Here is a 24276-nt window from a genome sequence, read left to right as displayed (position 1 = left end):
AGTAGATGTCCAACAGTAGCTCTTCCACTCCTTAGCTTGATTTGCTTGTCCACATTCTTTTCTTTTCTCTTGAATTTTAATTGACATACAGTGTTATAGTAGTTTCAAGTGTATACCATAATGACTCAATATTTTCATATGTTACAAAATGATCACCACGATGTTTAGCCACCATAGAGAGTTGTTAGAATATTACTGACTGTATCTCTTGTGCTGTACATTGCATCCTCTTGACTTATTTATTTTATAATTGAAAGTTTGTATCTCCTAATCCCTTTCACCTATTTTGCCCATTTCCTCACCATTTTATCCTCTGACAGCCGCTAACTTATATATATGAGTCTGTTTCTTAATTGCTTTGTTTGTTCTTTTTTTTTCCTCTTAAATTCCACATGGGTGAGATCATGTGATATTTGTCGTTCTCTGTCTGACTTATTTCACTTAGCTTTATACCCTGTAGGTCCATCCATGTTGTCACAGATGGCAAGAGTTTGTTCTTTTTATGGAAGAGTTGTTTATAAGCTGACCTCAGGTCTGTTTGATGTCACTAGTCCTTGATCCTAGCACACCCCTCCCCCTTCAGCCCAGTAAAAATGGGATTAAACTAGGTATTTGTGAATATCCATTTAATTTTATCTGTTTGCAATACAGGAGATCTGGGTTCGATCCCTGGGTCAGGAAGATCATCTGGAGGGAGGGCATGGCAACCCATTCCAGTATTCTTGCCTGGAGAATTCCATGGACAGAGGAACCCGGTGGGCTACAGTCCATGGGGTCGCAAAGAGTTGGACACCACTGCGCAACTGACGCTTTACTTTTTACTTTCACTTTTGTCCAATTTTAGAGCCTATGAGTGTGAGTTGCCCATCTTCATTTACAGGGTGTTAAATTTGTAATGCCTGTATATATTTGTTTTATTTTGAATACAAACATGAGGTTTCTGGAGCAGAGCAGATCTATTATTTAATTATAGCAAATAATTACTCTGATTCCCTTTTGTCCTAATTTGTACCCCTGGGGCAGTGGATGAGATGAGGCAGATCATATGTTATCCTATATATACTGGAGTTTGTATCATCAGCGAGAAAGTTGGGGGGAAAAATCTGGTTATTTATATAAGAGAGGGGCAGCCTCCTCCCTAACTCCACCTTATTGCCTGTCAGACACATACTTCTTTGCTCTTTGAGAAGGATCCTGGATTCTTACTGTTACCCTATGGAATATAAGTAAATCTCTTAGGGGAAAGATAAGACTATCTTCTTTAGCTATGCTTGTACATCCTCAGATCTCATTCCTTCCTTAACATGTAAATACATACCTCTAGGAGGGTAAATCTCTTCAGATACTCTCTCACTAATAATTAGTCATAAATTAAATTCTAAAATTTGTTCTTCTAGGCTAGGTCTAAAGTTTTGGTAAAATTTGATCAGAAAGCCTTCATAGTACAGAAACATAAAAATATTGTCTCTACAGTCCCACTAAGCGTGAATCTAAAATTAAAAGGTAGAATCCTCTGTCTTCCAGGGCCGTGAGTCTATGATGATCAGGTCATTTGTGTAAGAACTTCACATGTTTGTAAAAATTCAAATTCCTGAGGTCTACAGCAGACTGACTCAACAAGAGTCTCTGAGACAGAAGCCTTGGAATCTGCTTTTCTGTCCAGCTCTCCACATGATTCTTATGCACCACAGCCTTTTTTTCCTTTATTCCTGACTTTAAGGACCCTCTGTTTTTCCTGCTGGCAGAGATACTTCATGTTCTGCAGCTTTTGCTATTGAATCTGTGGTTTTCAGGACTTTCCAAACATGGAAAGAAATGTAACAGTCTTTCTGGGAGAGTTTATGAGTATCATATAAAAATAAATACCAATATTAGCAAGCTTTCTAAGGTGATGATGAGTCTCTGAAATCTGAAGAGGTGATGGTGATGATAAAGATATTACCACTAGCAAACAACCATTCATTAAGTAACTGAGACAGAATTTGAAATGGATTAGCTATGTTACCTAGATTTCTGTTTTACAAAAAATGCAAAGATGTGCTGCCATTAGTGGTATTTTTCTATTCAAAATGTAGTTGAGACATTTTTGCTGTGTATTTCTATGATGTCTGAAGTTCTTTTGTAGAAACACAACTCTGAAATGAATATAAAAAGAGGAAAACGAATGGAATTAAAAATTTTTATTACAACTTCAGTGATGTGATTAGTCATTCAGGTTAAAACTCACTGTAATAAAACTTTTTATCAAAAAGTAATTATCTTTAAGCTAGCACCAAAAATGATACAAACCCAAATGATGTAAGTGTATCATACCTTGTTACTAGGCTACACTCAATCCATTTCTCTATATCAGGAATAAGACACTGGCATTTAATATAAAGCATCTCAAATATGTGATAACATCTGACAGGTAATGAAGAAGTAGTCACATTATGAGTGCAGAATAGAACTGTGGCGGTGTTTCAACAGAGAAAGAAATGAGCAATAGTCTCTGGGAACATCTGTTTATCCTGTTAATCACCAACATTTTATTGAGTACGTATAAAGTGCTAATGGAGAAGGAAATGGCAACCCACTCCAGTACTCTTGCCTGGAGAATCCCACGGGCGGAGGAGCCTGGTGGGCTGGTCTATGGGGTCACAAGGAGTTGGACACGACTGAGCGACTTCACTCACTCACTCACTCAAAGCACTAAACACTGTGATGGGTACTACAGATAAAAAATGACTTTCAGAGAGAGATACAAGTATTACCATGACTATGAGACAATGTGATACATACCGTGATTTCTGCTATAAATATGGCTATATAGATGTAGCATCTTCCTGTTCTTTTCCTGGGAGTCTTGTAAGAGCAACCGGAAAACAGAGAACAAAAATGCAAACTCTAGTTTCAGTAGAGCTAGGAAATATATACCAGAATACCCCAGGGCTGCCCAAGGCAGTCAAGATAATGCAAGAATCCCACAGGAGGAAACGGAGAGAAATGGAAGAAAGAGCCCAGCAATAGCACTTCTAAAGAATCAACACAAATACACTTACTAAAGAAGGGTTCATCTGGAGATGGAAAATCTATAGCCTTGGAACTTTACTGGACCTGCTTGGGTTCACAGAAGATGTGGAGTGTACATGAAAGTACTCAAAAAGCCATGTTTGCAGAAGATGAGAAAAAGAATTTCTTGGGGAGAAATGAGAAAAGAGATTTTGCTTATGGAAACAAAAAAGAAAAACTCGCCTAGACTCTTATCCTCCACCTACCCTTCCTATAGAAAACTCTGGCAGATAGATAGTCTGGGAAAACCAAACTCTTATAATGGTGTGTTTAAGATACTATGATAGCAGCTAAATATCTACAAAAAAAGAAAAGACTATCCCGGTAATATATGAATATAGCACTATATAAATATGGATGTCAGTTTTTAGGGACACAGTTAAGGGCAGTGTATCCTCAACAGTCCCTTGAAGCTCAGATCCAGGGCTCTGACCTATGCAGAGCTATTGCTAATGGTCAAGATTTGTTCCAGATGCTGGAAACTACACGTGGAGAAAAAAGGGTCTCCAGAGAGGGGAGATGAGGGCTGTGGAGACAATTTCTGATACCATGGCACCCTTGTATTGCTCATAAGATGTTTGCTTGTAATTGCTTGTAATTTTGCTTGTATTGCTTATAATACTTCATTGCATTATCTTGTACTGTTCAGTCACTACCAATCATATACCATTACTGTATGTCTAAACTGAAAGGGACTCCTTAAGGATTGGCAAGAGTGTGTGAGCTTGGCACTTCTTTAAAAAATGAAGAACATTGAATTATTATAATATGCCAATTAAAAGTTGCTTTTACTTATATTTGTCTAATGATTTTTTTCCATAATAGCCTCAGTTTATACCAGTGAATAGGATCACTGAGCTCACTAGCCCCTTCCAAGCTTCAACATCTAAGGTGAGTAATTAAAGTGGGATTGAGTCATTTGTGACATTTCCCATAGGAATGATAAGACTTACCAAGGGCCAAATGTCATCATGGTTTAATATGTTCAGAAAGTGAAGCACTCATAGATATTTTTTCACCATCATCATTTTTTATTATAACAATTCATGTTTATTAGGAAAAACTCAGAAAGTAAAGTATAAATAAGAAAATTTAAACCACCCATTGTCTTACTGCATGGAGATGATGACCATTTTAGATATCTTAATGTATCTTACTGCATGGAGATGATGACCATTTTAGATATCTTAATGTATTTATGATTATATTTTTCCAGCATATTATTTATAATATATATGTGTTATATAAAATTATGCATATAAAATCAGAGAGAGAGTGTGTATGTGAGTCTGTAGGTATATATTTACCTAGAAATATGTTCTATATGTAATTCCTATGTTGTTTCTTATTTTGCTAAATGTCATATTACATTTTATTCCTCAAATATCTGTTATTATCTAAAATTTAAAAATTTTTGAACCTTCAGTTATATCAATCACACACACAAAATTATGAAAAACTCTTTACAATTTTGGTTATTCAGATTTCTTAGCAGGCAAATGGTGAGATTGTAAACCTCAACCAAATTTTATGTTAATAAATAGCTGACCTACATGCACCAGAGATCCAAAAGCAAGAAAATCTCTGCTCAGGAGTAAGTCAGGAAGCACAGTGTATTACCAGTTTGGAGTCTTCTGCATCTTTAGGATCAGACTTCTTGACTCAGCCCAACTCTGCTGAATCAAATTCCGAATAAGCCATTATAGCAGTATACCTTTGCCAAAGTTTATTTTCTAAGCTTCTGATTTTTAAAACTGTTGTTAGTAATAAATATCACCTAATATTATAAGATTATAAGGGAATGGTAACTAATTATAAATAAGCCAGCTACCCCAAATTAAAAGCATGTTCTTTCTTATTTAAGGGAAATAAGAAAATTCAGAGAATCAGACCTTCCAGTGATGACTGGAAGCATGAGTCTCTTTCATCCTTTGAGCTTTTGGTCAACCACAGAGGCTGGGAAAAAAACACAGAAGGAGCGGACTCTGATGTAGAGTATATTTCAGAGACTGAAATTATGAAAAAGTCTGGGCAGAAGAAAGTGAAACCTCAACAGCAGATGTATCCAGCAGTTCCACTGGAAAATGTCAAACTAGCTAGCAGAGACCAGGTGATTTTTTTTTGTTACTTTTTCACAAAACTATATAGTCATTCACTTTTCCAGAAATAACATTTTTTAAAGATTTTGCTTCATTTCACATTTTTTTAAAGCACTCTAATTATAGCATACATATTGTAATCTGAGTTCCCTGGACAAAGTCCCAATTTCTATTTTTTCCCTACATTGTCTCTTTTGGAAGAAAAGTCAGATTGCTAATATCAGCACTGAAGGGCTCCTAAAGAACACCTCTATGGGATAAAGATTTTAATCTGTATTTAAGAGAGAAATACCCATATAGGATAAACCTGTAATCTTGAGAAATTTGCATTCAGTGCTTTATAGCAAAAATGCTTGGTCAAATTTTACATAGGTAGTTATCCCTATAGTCCAAGTTCTGGAAAAATAAAATGTGATGTTGATAATGTAACTAACTGCTGAGCTTGATTATAATGAATGTACACCCTAGGATTTCCATGTATCTAAATGAGTTTCTTTAAAAAAAAAAATTACACTTTCATTCTTACAGTGTTGACGCTTATTTAATTCCTCTTTGAGAATCTGCCCTTAGTTTCAGTGTATAATAATAACAACACTTAAAATTGAGTGGGCATTTACCCTGTGCCTGATCAGTGTTCAGTGACCACAGCTATTATCTCACAGGCTTCCCTGGTGGCTCAGACGGTAAAGAATCTGCCTGTAATGTGGGGAACCCAGGTTCGATCCCTGGATTGGGAAGATACCCTGGGGAAGGAAATGGCTACACACTCCAGTATTACCTGGAGAATTCCATGGACAAAGAAGCCTGGCAGGCTACAATCCATGAGGTCCCAAAAGGCTATAGTCCATGGGGTCACAAAGAGTTGAACACCACTGAGCGACTAACACTTTCACTTCACTTCACTTCACTTCGTTATCTTACTACCTTTAAAAAATCTTTTATAAGCCAAAATTTATTGCTTAGTTTATCTGCCTTGTTGATAAAACTTGATTACTAATGTTTTTTTACTGTTTCTAAAAATTTACTTTACCCTGAAAGGGTGAATATGGGCCACATGGAAAATATTCCAATGAGTTGCCATCATATCTGAAAGCAGGGAACTAATTTCATTGGCAAATATCCACTGAGCTTCTGCCCTGTGTAAGATAGTGTATTAAGCATGGTGGAAGACAAGATTTCAGGCATGGTTCTTTAAAAAAGAATTATTCTGAATAATAGTTAAATTACAGAAATATCTCACACATTCCTTTGTAATATCTTTGGAAAATGGTATTGGATTCTTTAAAATCTTTAGTGATATAGGCTTATTACCTCCTAAAGGCAGCCTTTTCTTACTTCATTTTTGGGTAGCTCATTCTCTTAGATTATTTGAAATACAGATCCCTATAATTTTGAAGTTTTGGCCCTAAGTCTTTTCTTGAGGCTGTTGAGGCCAAACTGAATCTTGAATCTGTCCACCTTCTTCAGAATTTTAGTTTGAATTATGCATTATATTTGAGTGTAGGAATTCATCTATTCAGCAGATACTCAACTTTTGCATGCTTATAATAGAAAAAGCAGTTGCTATCACTTTATAATTATATCTCATTTAACTCCTGATTTCATTAACTGTGGAATTTCAAGATTTGGGATTTGTAGACTAATTTTATGGGGAGGTTGCATGCTCCAAAGACAACATACAAGTGATCACAAAGTTGTGTTAGAATAGCACATTTTAGAATGTAAATATGGAGATTCACATATGTATATGTGAATATATTATGTGTAAAATCATCTGTTATGTGCCATTCAGTATGTTAGCCAGCTACAGGGGATTTAGCTGTGAGCAAAACCACCTATAGTCCCAAGTCCCCGCTGAACTTATAGTCTAGTGATAGAGACAGACAATCCAATGATTATACAGATAAATGGGAACGGACACTGAGGCAGTTTTTATGACATAGTAGTGTGAGTCCTTATAATAGGAAGTTTGACCCTGGGAGGACAGGGAAGTCTTCCTTGAAAAAGTGATGACATAACTTTTACGATTGAATTCCAATTAAGTGGCTAAATGGAGAGGAAGATCATTTCCAATCAGTGCAAACATTATTTGCTAATGAGAGAACATGGAATACAAAGTACCTTAAGAAGACAGCTCCCTGGAGAAGGGAATGGCAACCCACTCCAGTATTCTTACCTGGAGAATTCCATGGACAGGAGCCTGGCAGGCTACAGACCATGGGGTTGCAAAGAGTGGGACATGACTGACTGACTGACACTTCACTGACACTAAGAAGACAGCTAAGCTGTGGTGGGGCAGTGAGGGAAAGGGGGCTGTGGTGTGAGATGGGCAGGGAGTCATCAGAACCATGCAAGCTGATACTTTGATAAGGGATTTTGTATTTATACTGAAAGCAATAGAAAAACACTGAAGGATTTTAAACAGGGAAGTGGCATGATCAAAATTTCCTTTAGAAAAGATTGCTTTGGGTTAGTATTAAAAATGGATTCTCAGCAAACAGAATGAATGTGGGCAGAGCAGTTAAAAGGCTATTGCAGTGGCCTTGGGGGGAAATAATGGTGGTGTGGGTGAGGTGATCATGTGGAGGGGAGAGAAGTGGATGTATTTGTTCCTGTGTATTTGGCTTGAGGAGGGAACACTGACCCGTTTGCTGAGATATGGGGTGTAGATGATCGGAGAGGCTGAATTCGGTTGAAAGGTCAACTCAACCAGGCCAAAGGCCAAAAAAGTTCACTAACTTAATGACTTAGTAGTAATAGGAATAATCACAGGAGGAATTTCATTGTTATTGAATTGGAGAGAATAGAAACCAGGTTACAATGGATTTAGCAAGTGGAAGGGGAAGAAATGAAGACATGTTGTACGTCAACTCTTAGGAAGAATTTTTAGGTTGTTTGAGATTTTTCTTGTTTCTTGGGATAAGCTTGTATCACTATAAACTTCCCTCTTAGAACTGCATATTCTGTTTCGGAAAAATTTGTTTTTGTTTTCATTTATTTTTAGGTGTTTTTAATCTCTTCCATGATCCACTAGTTGTTTAGAAGTGTATTGTTTAGCCTCCATGTGTTTTTTTTTTTTTGCAGTTTTTTCCTTGTAATTGATGATAAAATAAACTCAAAAGGGATTAAAGACCTAAATGTAAGACTGGATACTATACAACTCCTAGAGGAAAACATAGGCAGAACACTCTTTGACATAAATCGCAGCAAGATTTTTTTTTGGATCTGTCCCCTAGAGTAATGGAAAACAAAAGCAAAAACAAACAAATGGAACCTAATTAAACTTAAAAGCTTTTCCATAGCAAAGGGAGCCACAAACCAAATGAAAAGACAACTTACAGAATGGGATAAAATATTTGCAAATGATGTAACCACAAGGGATTAAGCTCCAAAATATACAAACAACTTAATACAGCTATATATATATAGCTGTGTGTGTGTGTGTATATATATATATAAAACAACCTAGTAAAAAAATGGGCAGAAGATCTAAATATGCATTTCTCCAAAGAAGACATACAGAAGGCCAACAAGACACATGAGAGGATGCTCAACATCACTAATCATCAGGGAAACACAAATCAAAACCTTTGAGATATTACCTCATGTCTGTCAGAATGGCTGTCATTAAAAAGAACACAAATAAATGTTGGTGAGAACAGAATCCTCATACACTATTGGTGGGAGTGTAAATTGGTGCAGTCACTGTGGAAAACACTATGCAGGTTTCTCAAAAAATAGTGTTTTGATGGGATAGAGATTGATATTTGGTTTGCAAGGTTAGCACTCAAGACTATTCTAGAAGACTTGGACTTCTAGATGAAAGTCTACTTAAAAATTTAGATATGTCTAAGAAATCTTAATGATTTCAGGGTAATCAGTGAAATTTTACATCTAGCACCAAACATTGACAACTTCAGGTTAACCCTGAGAGTTATCAAACTGTGGACCAAACACATAACATCTACTCCAATATATTAGGTTTCCTCGGTGGTGTCTCCTGGGCTATGCTCATAGCAGGAACTTGCCAGCTTTGTCCAAATGCAATAGTATCAGCTTTTGTACAGAAATTTTTCTTGGTATTTTCTAAATGGTATGTGTTTAGATTATATTAAAATGAAATTGATTGTAGACACTGAAAAAACAAAAGAACTATCCCATGATCCAACAGTTCCACTCCTGGGTATATATTAAAAAAAAAACCCAAACTCTAGTTTAACAAGATACAAGCACCCCAGTGTTCATAGCAGTTCACAGCAGCATTATTTATGATTGCCAAGATATGGAAGCAACCTTAGTGTCCATCAACAGATGAATGGCTAAAGAAGAGGTGGCGTGTATATACAATAGAGTATTGCTCAGCCATAAAAAGAATGAAAATGTGCCATTTGCAGCAAACACTATATGATATCACTTATATATGGAATCAAAAAATACAACAAACTAGTGAATATAAGGATAAAGAAGCAGATACATAGATATAAAGAACAAGCTAGTCATTATCAGTGAGGAAAGGGAAGGGGGCAATGTAAGTGTAGGGAATTAAGAGATACAAGCAATTATATATAAAATAAGCTACAAGGCTATATTGTACAACATTGGGAATATAGCCAATATTTTATAAAATGTACATTGAAACTGTAAAAAAAATTTTAAATGACTGCAGACATCTCACATACTAGGCATATTCAACGTCTACTGATTAAGAATGACATAGTAAAAGAAAGCCATCATAGATATTTTTTAATGAATATATATCTTATTCCTCCCAGCAACATCCACATAAATTTTAAAAACAATGTATATATACATATATATATATCCATATGAAACGTTATATATTCAGTATATAGACAGTAATTCATGCAAATTCTTTGCAAAATACTATAAGGCCTTTGATTCACTGTTGAGTGCCATAATCTACACCATTCGTCTCATACTTAACTTGCATTATGATGTTATTTTGTTGAATGCCCTCTGTTTATCCTACAGAAGCCAGCACTTAATAGAAGCTGAAGGAAGGAAAGAGTGACAGTGGTTTAATATGTACAATTGATTGCTACTAATCCTTGTATATTTTTTGTTAATACCTTGCTATAGGCCTCTTGGGAAATGAAGAGAAAGAGGAGTCAAAACCTTGCTTCAATTGAAGTTGAAACCAGCAACAGCAATTCAGATATAATCCCGGTGAGACAAACTTTGCTGACTAAATGATACCTTGAAATGTATTCACATTTGTAAAGATTAGAGGAACCCAAGAGGTATTTCACATTAGTGCCCAAAGTAACTGAAACATTTAATTGAATAATTGCTTTTAGGTGAAGAAACAGGACTCAGAAAAGTTTGTTACTTGCCCAAAACTACACAAATTAGTGAAAACACAGCTGAGATTTATGCCTCCTGACCACTAATCTTGTAGTTTTTTTCATGTTGGTTGTCAGGGTGAGAAAGCTTTAATATTGTTGTTCAGTTGCCCAGTTGTGTCCAACTCTTTGTGAACCCATTCTATTGGGTTAATGTATATATGTGTATAACATTATATATATATATAAACTGTGTGTGTGTGTGTGTGTGTGTATATACATAAACTTGAAGTTCATCTCAAAACCTACCTACATGCCCAAATCCAAAGCATATGAACCTTTCTGTAATTCATAGTGTGGATTCTTACTAGAAAGTATAATTCTAAACTGACTTAAATTAGGACACTGCCAAAAACCCTTCAAAGAGAAGTCTCTTCAAGAAATCTAGACACGCTTCCCATGTGCTTCTCTATAGATTGTGTGTCCCTGATTCTAACTTGGTAGTCAATATCAAAGACCTGCATATCGTACTATTCTGCCATAGACCCTAGCAGAGGTAGTTTTCCTCACTGAACCTAGTGTAAAAGTCCTTGGTTTGTAGGAAGAGGGCTTCCCAGGTGGCTCAGTGGTAAAGAATCTGCCTGCCAGTGCAGAGAGATGCAGGTTTGATCCCTGAGTCAGGATGATCCTCTGGAGGAGGAAACGGCCACCCACTCTAGTATTCTTACTGGGATAGTCCCATGGATAGAGGAGCCTGGCAGGCTACAGTCCATGGGGTCACAGAGTCCTACATGATTGAGCAACTAATCATGCATGTGTGGGAAGAATTGACTCAAGGATTATGAGAAATACTTTATCTATGAAGCCATGTTAAAGACTTTGTTATGTTATAGGGCACCCCTTGTGTTATATTAATAATAAAAAGGTTCATTTGAATATTAGAATTTAATATCATGAAAAAAATCTATTTGATACTTTCTTTTATCAGAATATGAATTTTTTTACTCATTATAGTTCTCTTTGTACCTTGATTTCCAAGAAGCTTATAACTAAACTTTAATCTGTATAAGAATAACTATTTTTGCCTAGATTATAATTTTTTGACATGATAATATAAGAGAGAGTAATTAGACAAATTCTTGCCTCATTTTTCGTGTCTTTAGGTAAGTTATCTCAAAATGCAATTTAAGATTATGGATTAAGTTTTAATTACAAATGAGTCAATGAGAAGCACAATGTCTTCTGATTTTAGCCTAATTTATGTGCCCTTCAGCAGAAAAACATTGTCACAAGGTACATGACATAACAATAATGGAGGTTTATTTTAAAAAGGTTCCAAGATGGAACATTTCAAACAGCAGAGTCAACCCCTGTGTGCCCATTTCCTAGTTCCAATAGTTATCAATTCGTGATTGATCTTGTTTCATCTGTATCCTCCCCCTCCCCAGCTTTATTCCCAAACATCATATCATTTCCTCCATAATTATAATTGTTTTAAGAAGGAATCTGAAAGGATGTTGAAAAGCTCTAGAAGTGATTTGTGAATGGGAAAGAAAAAAAAAAAACCCTTCACATCGAAGTAAGGAACAACTAAATATAGGATGTGGAGGAAGTGAGCACCAACATATTTTCAAAAGGAAAAGGGTCAACATTTATTCAGAGGGCAGAAAAGAAGAGAGGACTATATAACTAGTGTTGTGAATAACTCAGCCTCTCTACCTCTTGGAAGCCAAATGTGATAGAATGTACCTTTGCATATTAGTCGTCCCCACCTGCTTTGCAGAATCTTCAAAGTCTTTGTGTGTTTTTCATGTAGCCATTGCTTTGTCACTTCTCTGTCCTCTGCATGCAGCTTTTAGCAAGTGCTTTTGCACAAATTAAGTATGACATTTATGTTAAAATTGTTGTTGTCTTTTCATGTAATATTTCTCAAGTTCTTATGTTACTTGCATGAATGTGCGTGGTATGATTAATTTGTGTCCCTGTGATCCTAGCAGGAAGTCCGTTTTCAAATTCATGGTATCTAATTAATCTGGATAAACACTATACATTATCCAGAGATGCCCATTAATTTTTCTGTTTGGCTGTGGTTGCAGCAATTCAAGTAGGAAATAATTGCTTCTGCATGTTTGTCTGCCTGTACTTTCTTAAACTTGGAAATTAAAAAAAGATTGTTCTTAACCCCTGGGCTCCTCCCCAGTTATCTTCTTACTGTGGTGCTTGTGTGTGTGTGTGTGTGTGTGTGTGTGTGCGTGCATGTGCGTGTGCTTTAATTCTGACCCTGCACCTGTCAAATTTAAAGAGGGCACACAGGGTGCACTGGGCTATCACTTAAGGAAGAGTCGTTGGCTACTGACCACTTGCCACAGTTAGGTGGTTTTTATTATTTTGGGGAATTTACTGCAGCCCAGGGTCTTATTTTCAGGTGTCATGCTGTTGTTCACTCACTAAGTTGCATCCTTCTCTTTGTGATTCCATAGACTGCAGCACACCAGGCTTCCCTGTCCTCCACCATCTCCTGGACTTTGCTCAAACTCATGTCCATTGAGTCAGTAATGCCATCCACCCATCTCATCCTCTGTCATCCCTTTCTCCTCCTGTCTTCCATCTTTCCCAGCATCAGGGTCTTTTCCAGTGAGTCAGTTCTTCGCATCAAGTGGCCAGAGTATTGGAGCTTCAGCATCAGTCCTTCTAATGACCATTCAGGGTTGATTTCCTTTAGGATTAACTGTTTTGATATCCTTGCTGTCCGTGGGATTCTGCAGCACCACAGTTTGAAAGCATCAGGTGTCATAGGCTCTAAAATTTGTCTTCAGCTCAGAGAAAGTCTTATCTCACAGAAATGATTTCACATTATCCAAACTCATGAGACTGTTGTACAATATCATAGCAGCTGTTTAGTCTTTTGAGAGATAAACCCAGCCTCAGTCCAATTGGAAGACACATTCTGACCTTCACCGTGTGTTTTCTCCCTTTATGCCAATCTGCATGGGTTGGCCAGTACAGTTTGACAGTGCCGGTGAGCTATGTGCCTGAATATTTAAAGGGTTTCCAGCTAAGACAGCCTGCTGTGTCCACTGCCCTGCACAGGATGACTGGAATGACGTTACCAGTTGTAACTGTAACACTGGAAGGGCAGTGGCCCAGCACCCTCATCCTGTGCTCTTCCAGTGTGTGTGTGTGTTTTGGTTCACATTACATGGAGAACATCTCTCTTCTTTTTTTTTTTCCAGTAACCAACAGTAGGCTTTACATCCACTCTTTTTTTACTATGTATTGAAATATGTATTGACTTACAACATGACATTGGTTTGAGGTATATAACATAGCCATTCACTAGTTTCATAGATAGTGTAGAGTACAAAGCTACTATAAAACATGGAATGCGTCCCTTGTGCTATAGGTTACGTTTTGTAACTTATTGACTTTATAACTGGTAATTTGTATCTCTTAATCTCCTTCACCTATTTCACCACTCCTCCCACCTACTTCCCTCTGGCAATCACTGGTTTGTTCTTGTATCTGTGAATCTGTTTCTGTTTTGTGACATTTGTTCAAATGAATGACCTGCTCAAGGTTACAGCAGTTTGATCTGTTTTCCTAACTTCTTTCTCCTCCTACTCCCCTTAATCCTTGATTGAATGCTTTTAATATTTCTTTTATCCAAGGCCTACAGTCTCTGGAGGCTATTTAAAAAAATATTCTTTCTCAGTGGGATAATCCTTATTTTTGAGTCACTTTTGATGTTTGCATATCGTGTGTATCACATTTCACATGCTCCCTAAGCATGAATGCATGTATATGCTTACATATAAATGAAGGTATACAGCATTTGTCTTTGTCTAACTTACTTCACTAAGCGTAATGACCTTCACGTACAACCATGTTGTCACAAATAGCAAGATTTCATTCTACCTTATGGCTGGGTAATATTCCACTGTACATATACCACATCTTCTTTATCCATTTATCTGTCATTGGACACTTAGGTTGCTTCAGTATCTTGGCTATTATAAATAATACTGTGAACATCTTTATTCTGATCAGCACATTCTTTCTTTTGTGTGTTGTTAATGTCTGTCAGTCTGCCTTTGGAAAGAATTTTTTTTTTCATATTAGGGTACTTCATTTTCTTCTCTTCCAAGTTTCAGACATATGTTACTCTGGCTTTTGTACCAACAGTTGTGCAATTTCAAGTGAAATGATAAAAGCATTGATTGTTTTTCAGATTTATATTGAATCCAACCATTGCTGATTATTTCAGTTATATTGTCATAATCTCCAAAGTCACCTCATTTGCTGGGCTCAAGGTTACAGCAGTTTGATCTGTTTCCTAACTTATTCCTCCTCCTACTCCCCTTAGTCCTTGATTGAATGCTTTTTATATTTCTTTTCTCCAAGGCCTACAGTCTCTGGAGGCTATTTTTTTTAAATACTCTTTCTCAGTGGGGTAATCCTTATTTTTGAGTCACTTTTAATGTTTGCATCTCATGTGTATCACATTTCACATGCTCCCTAATCCTTCATGGGGTGTTGGACTTCATTTGCCTTATCACCAGTTCCTTCTGATCACATAGTTGGCAGGTGTCACTTCTGTGGCAGTTTCCCTTCTTTCTCTTCACTTTTTCCTTTTTGATACTAATTTATGCTTGGCCTTTCAGCCACTGTGGGCCATTCATTTTCAGAATCCATGCAGTATGAGTGTTCTTGGTAAGACCTTGCTTGCATGTCATTTGGAGCTGTGGAAATATCCAATTGGGATTCAGTTAAAACTCCAGGCATATTTTAGAGATTAAAAACTGTCATGAAAATAATGAGGAGTTTTTTTTTTTTTTTTTTTTTAAGGACATCTTAACCCTCTTCAGAATGCCCTACATAGCCATTCAATTGGAACTTCAGAGATGTTAGTTGTGGGATCACCAGTCTGCGCTGCAGCAGACTTCTTTCATTATTTTGTAGAATCTTGTTAGCACTGCCATGGTTCCCTCCCCCATTTCAAGGTGACTAGTGCAATCCAGTTTTTTTTAATCTCAGCTCCTGCAAAACTGTATTTTTTTTCTGAAATTCTACTCTGTGTGTGTGTGCACTACGTGTGTTTTCGTGGAGTTAGCCTTTCGTTTTTCTGTGTGACCATGATGAAATTCAGCTACAATACTTCACATGTATCATCTCATCTAATCATTTTAATAATTGAAGGGATATGTTCTCTTTTCATCCCCATTTTTACAGATGAGGAAAATAAACTTGTTGAGGATCATACTCTCAGGAAGTGGTCACCTTCAACCCTAGCTCCCGCTTCCTTAACCCCTCCTCATTAGGACTTCTCCCTTTGTCATTCATGTCTGTGTGCTGACCCCACATCAGTTCAGCCAGGCCATTCCACACAGATTGGTTGGAGTGCACAAATACTCCTTACTCAGGGGTCAGGATTTGAAGGCACAGATAAATACTGCATCGATTCACATTCAGCCTATTGTGGCTTAGATAGGTTTACAAAGTTTCATTCTCCAGCCAAGAGTCTTGAATTCATTTTTTTTTAAAATCCAGCCATCATCCATTCATTGCCCAGATTAAGCTATTTTTAGCTTAACCCATTTCATTTAACCCATTAACCTTTAACCCATTTCTTACCTTATCCACCCCAAACTTGACCTTTTGTGTGCAAGATCTGACACTTTTCTTCCCAGTCAACCTACAGTCTCCATAGTAATCATCAGGATAATCGTCTCAGGATTGATTCCTAGAAAGGAGAGTTTTCTCCTCTCCTAAGATTGTAAGTCTACTAATATAGTCGTGATCATAACTGTACTGTCAACCCCTCCCATGAGCTGATGTCTCCTGACCCTTGGCCTCCAGAAAATATTATTTTCCATCTTCCATGCTCAAGACACACACCCTGCCCTCCCTTTTAATGAATACTGGCTATTCTGAACCGTTTCTGTCTCAGACATTTACACACCCAAGTGTAAAGTTCAAACATGTCCCAGTTAACTCCAGAAGGGGAGGAAGTAGAAATTCTTTTGCAGCACCTCTCACAGATGTCTGAGGAATCCAAGTCTGAGTGAAGCTTGCTAGGCAGTTCTGCTTTACTGGAGCAATGCCACGTGGTACTGTTGTAATTAAGGGTTTGTCTGAGTTCAATTAAAAGCTCCTTGTGCACTGTTCTGTGATAAATTGGCAGTTCAACTTTACTCCAGGCAAAAATTTGGCATATGAGCTCCATAGGACCCCAGTGCCCCTCAAAGTGACGTGGTCTGATCAACTGTCATTGTACCATGCTTAATAGAAGCGATAAAAATAAAAAGGAAGCAATAGGACTAGATTCTCAAGCATCTTGTCAAAGAGGTAAGCAATCTCAAGTTAAGTCACCAGTTGAGATATAAGAAGTGACTCTATGGAATAGACATTCTAGGGAAACTATTCCGAAAGGTGATGGGGAAAATTAGGTTGCCAAACCACAACAGATGGTCAGGCAAGCAAATGATCAATTAGAAGAATGCTTCACAATGCAGGAACCTGAGGGGAATAAAATTACCAATGCCAACAGTAAAAGTTCAGCAAGAATAATTTTCTGAGACTCAAGTCAGGGTGATGAAAGTACTTTTTGTTACACACATGCTCTTCTTCATCTTGGCACAACATGTACTCCAAGTTGACATTATGCAAATTTTCTGACTCTACCATGAAACAGCATTTACTTTTCCTATACCAGTATTTGTTGCTTTTCCATATTTTATAATAATCTTTCTTTCAGTTACTGCTCTGAATATCATTTGCTAAGGTGATGAAAGAATATCTATGGTATGGTTGTTTTTAAGTCAGGTTGGACCTGCCTGTTTAATAACCATGAACCATACTACCTTTTTGGCCTTAGCCCTTTTGTCCTCTGTGGTCATTTAGGTCTTTTTTGCCTTGTACCTGGTCTTAGGTTAGAACAGACTGACAGATAGATTCCTTTCATTTTTCAAAACCACAGACATTTAAAAAACTCAGTGGCCAGATCACCACTGACAGATGTATTTTAAGAATTTGGCTATGGTGTCTCCAGGGTTTACTCTGAAAGATGTAACCTCCAGCATTTAGTTCAGAGTGTGGCACTTTCTGGGGCTGAAGAAAGATTGATGAGTAAAGGAATGAGTGGGTGGAACCATCTTCCAGTCTCAGCATAAATTAAATCCTTTACCAGTTGCACCTAATTAGCTCTTTATGGCATCTTAAAAAAGATGCTGATGCCAGTCCAGGAAAGGCATCAACCAGCTCTGAATCCCTGGGGTCATTGACAGGGCCTCCATGGGGAAACACAGAAGCTGAGGAAGGTCTGGAAGAGCTGGTGAGTTCCCCATGTCTAGGTTTATGCTCTATGGTAGTACCCCCAAGAAGCAACCCAAATCCAAAAACAAACAAAAGGCCACAATAAGTTTTAGCATCAGCATTGTATGACAGTGAAAATGAAAAGATGACTCAGTAACCCAAAAAAAGATTTAAAAAAAGTAAACAACCTGCATAGCTAGTCCCTAAATCAGCCTCATTCACCCTTCAAATGTAAAAATTAAATATATAAATTTTTCTGCCTTATAACAGAAAAAAATTTAGTAGGAAACTGCATTGATATTGCCATATGATTTCAGATGACTGAAGATGTGTTACTTTAAAAGCAGGCCATTTCTTAGTCAGTTTTCCTGGTTGATGATGTTACCATTGCCTCTGTAGGAGCCTGTATTGTCCTGTGATTGTTGCTAATGGTATCAGAAATTTCAGATATAGCAGCCCCTTTATAAGATAAAAACCAGAGCTGCCCCAAGGGCTTTGGAAGAAAAATTGTCTATACTCACCCTCTGCAGCATCATTCATCAACTCACCAACAGATTGACAGACACAAAGACAATATGTGATACAGCCCTTGACCTAGAGGAAAGTCTCATGGGTGAATTATAATGAATCTAAATATTCAAATGCGAGTTTGTGAACTGTCAGCAACCATACACCAATTTAAGACACATTTATTGAATCTCCATTAGAGATTTGGAAGGACACACACACAAAAACCATTATCTCTACCCTAAAGAAGCAGAAAAATTGGAAGACAATTTTACAAAACCACGAGTTAGCATTGTTTTATGGAAAAGAGACAGACTATGAATTCTGACAGATTGATCCAGGTTCACATTCAGCCCTACATGCCACATGTCAGCTGTATCAACTCATGGTCTTCTGTTTTCTTACCTATAAAAGGGAAATAATGATATTACCTACTCTTAGGGTTATTATGAGAATTAACGGGATGATTTGTAACGAATGAAAATAATTCTTTAGATTATGAAAAACATTTTTTTTTCAGTGTTTTAATTTCTTTAATGATTTTCTCCCTATATTTAGTAGCACAATATCATTATAGCAAAATGAATATCATTATTTAAATCTTTAATAGTGAAATGTTATTATCCTACATAATTGGCAGAGGAATTTAAAAGTGAATCCAGAAAGTTTGTTACCAAAATAGTAGCAGACAGTCCTTTAGCAAAAATGTAATTTCTGACATATGGAAAATTACCCAAATTATGGAGTGTTACATCATGTTCATCCTAATTTTATGCAATTAAATTTTAATTTTACAAATAAAGATAGAGTGCATAATCCTTATCTTTGATTGATAGATTCTAAAAGCAGAAAATTAGTAGATAGTAATTTGATATCTTAGGTTGATAATCTACCAGAGGCATAATAAGAGAAATAAAGGAGAATGGTTAATCCACTGTGAATAACAGCAGAAGAAAGATATTTCTATCCTACTTAAAGTACGTATTAGGGCAAATAGTATATAATCTAAAACAATGAAAGGTAGAGACGTTACTTGATTACATCTTTTAATCAAGAGAAGGATAGGGGTTTACATTACTTTTTTTGTTTTTCTTTTTTTTTTTAATTTTATTTTATTTTTAAACTTTACATAATTGTATTAGTTTTGCCAAATATCAAAATGAATCCGCCACAGGTATACATGTGTTCCCCATCCTGAACCCTCCTCCCTCCTCCCTCCCCATACCATCCCTCTGGGTCGTCCCAGTGCTCTAGCCCCAAGCATCCAGTATTGTGCATCGAACCTGGACTGGCATCTCGTTTCATACATGATATTTTACATGTTTCAATGCCATTCTCCCAAATCTTCCCACCCTCTCCCTCTCCCACAGAGTCCATAAGACTGTTCTATACATCAGTGTCTCTTTTGCTGTCTCGTATACAGGGTTATTGTTACCATCTTTCTAAATTCCATATATATGCGTTAGTATACTGTATTGGTGTTTTTCCTTCTGGCTTACTTCACTCTGTATAATAGGCTCCAGTTTCATCCACCTCATTAGAACTGATTCAAATGTTTTCTTTTTAATGGCTGAGTAATACTCCATTGTGTATATGTACCATAGCTTTCTTATCCATTCATCTGCTGATGGACATCTAGGTTGCTTCCATGTCCTGGCTATTATAAACAGTGCTGCGATGAACACTGGGGTACACGTGTCTCTTTCCCTTCTGGTTTCCTCAGTGTGTATGCCCAGCAGTGGGATTTTTAAAAACCACCTTTTGTAATTCCAAAGAAGGCAGTTGCCTTCCGGGGGCCCAGGAGGTGGGAGTAAAGAATGCAAATTGAGAGAGTGACAATGCTATGTGGAAAAGAAGCCAGAGCTGGAGAGTGACTCTGTGTATGTGGGAAGCGGTGGGAGGGAGGGAAAAGGAGGTAATCCCACAAGCAGAAAAACACTGGTGCTGTGGAACTGGAGAGTCTGGAGGAGAAGGTGTGTAGAGAGAGATGAGGCAGCTAGCAATTGAAGAAGTAAGCTAGAGTGTTTTCATGGTAATTTTAAGCTGATTTTTGCCTTGTTTAAATGTTTCCTCCTTTTCTCAGCAGAATTTTCAGTAAAACCTGTATATTTATTAATGCTTTTTTTAAAATTTTATTTTATTTAACTTTACAATATTGTATTGGTTTTGCCATATATCAAAATGAATCTGCCACAGGTATACATGTGTTCCCCATCCTGAACCCTCCTCCCTCCTCCCTCCGCATACCATCCCTCTGGGTCGTCCCAGTGCACCAGCCCCAAGTATCCAGTATCGTGCATCGAACCTGGACTGGCAACTCGTTTCATATATTATATTATACATGTTTCATTGCCATTCCCCCAAATCATCCCACCCTCTCCCTCTCCCACAGAGTCCATAAGACTGTTCTATACATCAGTGTCTCTTTTGCTGTCTCGTATACAGGGTTACTGGATTTGATTTTGGGAGATGGATTCAGGTGTTGAATTCTGTTTTGAAGTGTCTTGATAAGGCTGCTACAGGATTCCACTCTTGTCTGGGTCCCATAGATATGAAAATAATTAAAACTATTTGTAATTTACTGATAATACTTCTTTAGGGAAAAGAGTATGTGCTAGAGCAAATTAAAAAGGACATTTTGGAAAGAGTGGGAGTTGTCTTAAAATGTGAGAGAGACTTAAAGAAAAGGAGGAGAGAATGTATTTCAGGTAGAGAGGACAGTGTGGGCCAAGACATGGAGGCAGAAGGCTACCTAATGCTCACAGGGGATTCTGAAGAGAACTTTTTTGGTTCTTACGGAGGATGATTATTATTAAGAAAGACTTATTAAGAAAGACTGAAAATATTTCCGGATATCTTAGAATCACATTGAAAAGAGCTTTGAAAACCAGTTAAGGGTTTGTACCTGAAGGAGAAAGTAGTCAGGACCTGGAACCCCAGTTTTGAGAAGGAAAGTTGAATAGTGGAGATTTTCTCTAAAGAATTAATTCTTTATGTTATGAAAATGTTGTGATAGTCAAACAGTTCTGCAAAGATGAGAAACTAAGGATGAAAAAACCAAATTGGAATCTGCTGCCTGGAGATTTTAGTACAAGAAGACAAGGGATATTGAAACATTTTGAAGGAAAAATAGCACAGCTTGAAAAGGTGTATGGTAGATTAAACCATAAAAAGTGATGACAGTTTTGAGATGGAAACCTGGAACAATAATGTCATTATAAAGAGGACTTGACCAGAGGAATCTAAGTGGGCAAGGGTGGCACTGAGGATTTGAAATTTCAGCAGGGTCAGTGTCCTTAAGTCAGTTGAAAATAACGGGCAAAGACGAGGAGTTACGGTGGGTGATGCAATGAAGCCGTTGTTTGCATCAGTTCAGTCAGTTCAGTTGCTCAGTTGTGTCCAAGTCTTCATGACCCCATGGACCACAGCACGCCAGGCCTCCCTATCCATCACCAACTCCCGGAGTCTACTCAAACTCTTCTCCATTGAGTCGGTGATGCCATCCAACCATTTCATCCTCTGTCGTCCCCTTCTCCTCCTGCCCTCAATCTTTCCCAGCATCAGGGTCTTTTCCAATGAGTCAGCTCTTCGCATCAGGTATCCAAAGTATTGGAGTTTCAGCTTCAACATCAGTCCTTCCAGTGAACATTCAGGACTGATCTCCTTTAGGATGGACTGGTTGGATCTCCTTGCAGTCCAAGGGACCCTCAGGAGTCTTCCCCAACACCACGGTTCAAAAGCACCCATTCTTCAGCGCTCAGCTTTCTTTGTAGTCCAACTCTCACATCCATACATGACTACTGGAAAAACCATATCCTTAACTAGATGGACCTTTGTTGGTAAAGTAATGTCTCTGCTTTTTAATATGCTGTCTAGGTTGGTCATAACTTTCCTTCCAAAGAGCAAGCGTCTTTTAATTTCATAGCTGCATTCACCACCTACAGTGATTTTGGAGCCCCCCAAAATAAAGGCAGCCACTGTTTCCACTGTTTCCCCATCTATTTGCCATGAAGCAATGGGACTGGATGCCATGATCTTAGTTTTTTCAGTGTTCAGCTTTAAGTCAACTTTTTCACTCTCCTCTTTCACTTTCATCAAGAGGCTCTTTAGTTCTTCTTCACTTTCTGCCATAAGGGTGGTGTCATATGCATATCTGAGGTTGTTGATATTTCTCCTGGCAATCTTGATTCCAGCTTGTGCTTCGTCCAGCCCAGCGTTTCTCATGATGTACCTTGCATATAAGTTAAATAAGCAGGCTGACAAGCTAAATAAGCCTTGACATACTCCTTTCCCAATTTGGAACCAGTCTGTTGTTCCATGTCCAGTTCTAACTGTTGCTTCCTGACCTGCATACAGATTTCTCAGGGGGCTGGTCAGGTGGTCTGGTATTCCCATCTCTTTCAGAATTTTCCACAGTTTATTATAATTTAACCCCCTGAAGTTTTATTTGAGGGATTGACTATAGACGGAAAAATAATAATTACCAGGATGAGTTGGGACACAGAAGGTTATCTAAATCAAGAGGGAAAAAAATTCCAAGGGACTTCTGCATGCTTCCCCATATCAGTAAATGTCACCATCACTCGCAGCTGCTCAGGCCAAAACTTGAATTTCTCTCCATCTTTCACAGCCTGTACTCAACCCATCTACCAATCTTACTGACTCAACCTTCAAATATATACTCTGTTCTGTCACCTCCATAGCTACCCACCTGGCCAATTCACTGATGTCTCTCACCAAGACCACAATAATAGCTCTATAAATGATTCCACTGCTTATTTTTGACTCCACAGTGTGAAAATCTGAGTATCTCATCCAAACAATGTCAGATAATGCTTTTCTCCTACTTACTGATAGAACCTTCTGCTGGCTTCCTTTTTAGAAAAACTTATTGAAGTATAGTTGATTTAGAATGTGTGTTAATTTCTTCTGTACGGCAGAGTGACTCAGTTACACATACATACATACATATATTCTTTGTCATATTCTTTTCCATTGTGGTTTGTCACAGGATATTGAATGTAGTTCCCTCTGCTGTATGGTAGGACCTTGTTGTTTATCCATCCTATATATCGTAGTTTGGAGAAGGCGGTGGCACCCCACTCCAGTGCTCTTGTCTGGAAAATCCCATGGATGGAGGAGCCTGGTAGGCTACAGTCCATGGGGTCGCGAAGAGTCGGACACGACTGAGCGACTTCCCTTTCACTTTTCACTTTCATGCATTGGAGAAGGAATCGGCAACCCACTCCAGTGTTCTTGCCTGGAGAATCCCAGGGACGGGGGAGCCTGGTGGGCTGCCATCTCTGGGGTCGCACAGAGTCGTACACGACTGAAGCGACTTAGCAGCATCAGCAGCAGCAGCATATCATAGTTTGCCTCTGCTAATTCCCAACTCTCAGTCCTTCCTGCCCCGGCTCCCCTGCCCCTTGACCCACAAGTCTGTTCTCTATGTCTGTGAGTCTGTTGTTTCATACATATGTTCATTTGTGTGGTTATTTTAGATTGCACATGTAAGTGATGTCATATGTGTACTTGCTTTCTCTTTCTAACTTACTTCACTTAGTATGATAATCTCTAGGTCCATCCACATTGCTGCAAATGGCATTATTTCACTCTTTTTTAAGGATGAATACTGTTCCACCATATCTTCTTAATCCACTCATCTCTCAGTGGACATTTAGGTTGTCTCTATGTCTTGGCTACTGTGAATAGTGCTGCATGAACATAGGGGTTCATGTGTCTTTTTAAATTTGAGTTGTGTCTGGATATGTGCCCAGGAGTGGCATTGCTGGATCATATGGCAACTCTATTTTTAGTTTTTAAAGGAGCCTCCATAGTGGCTACACCGGTTTACATTCCCACCAACAGTGTGGGAGGTGAACCCTCTGATGGCTTCTGCTCACATTTAGAACGAAATGAAGTGCCCTCCAAGGCCCTGTGTGACCTGGCCTCACCTCCTTTCTGTCCTCACTGCCTACTACTCATTGCTTCTCTCACTTCACTCT

At 37.9% G+C, this 24276-nt stretch overlaps 1 protein-coding gene across 1 annotated transcript in view; it reads left to right on the top strand.

Annotated features, from left to right (window-relative positions):
- Positions 1-24276, top strand: part of MORC1 (MORC family CW-type zinc finger 1) — a 165231-nt gene that overhangs the window by 110067 nt on the left and 30888 nt on the right. The window contains 3 exon segments of the mRNA XM_070787520.1: positions 3877-3942; positions 4916-5161; positions 10251-10337. Of these exon segments, the coding sequence (XP_070643621.1) occupies positions 3877-3942; positions 4916-5161; positions 10251-10337 (399 nt within the window).

Source organism: Bos indicus, chromosome 1, assembly GCF_029378745.1.
Source record: "Bos indicus isolate NIAB-ARS_2022 breed Sahiwal x Tharparkar chromosome 1, NIAB-ARS_B.indTharparkar_mat_pri_1.0, whole genome shotgun sequence".
NCBI classification, from domain to species: Eukaryota; Metazoa; Chordata; class Mammalia; order Artiodactyla; family Bovidae; genus Bos; species Bos indicus.
Note: the sequence above shows the minus strand (reverse complement) of the source record. Positions and strands in the feature narration are given on the sequence as shown.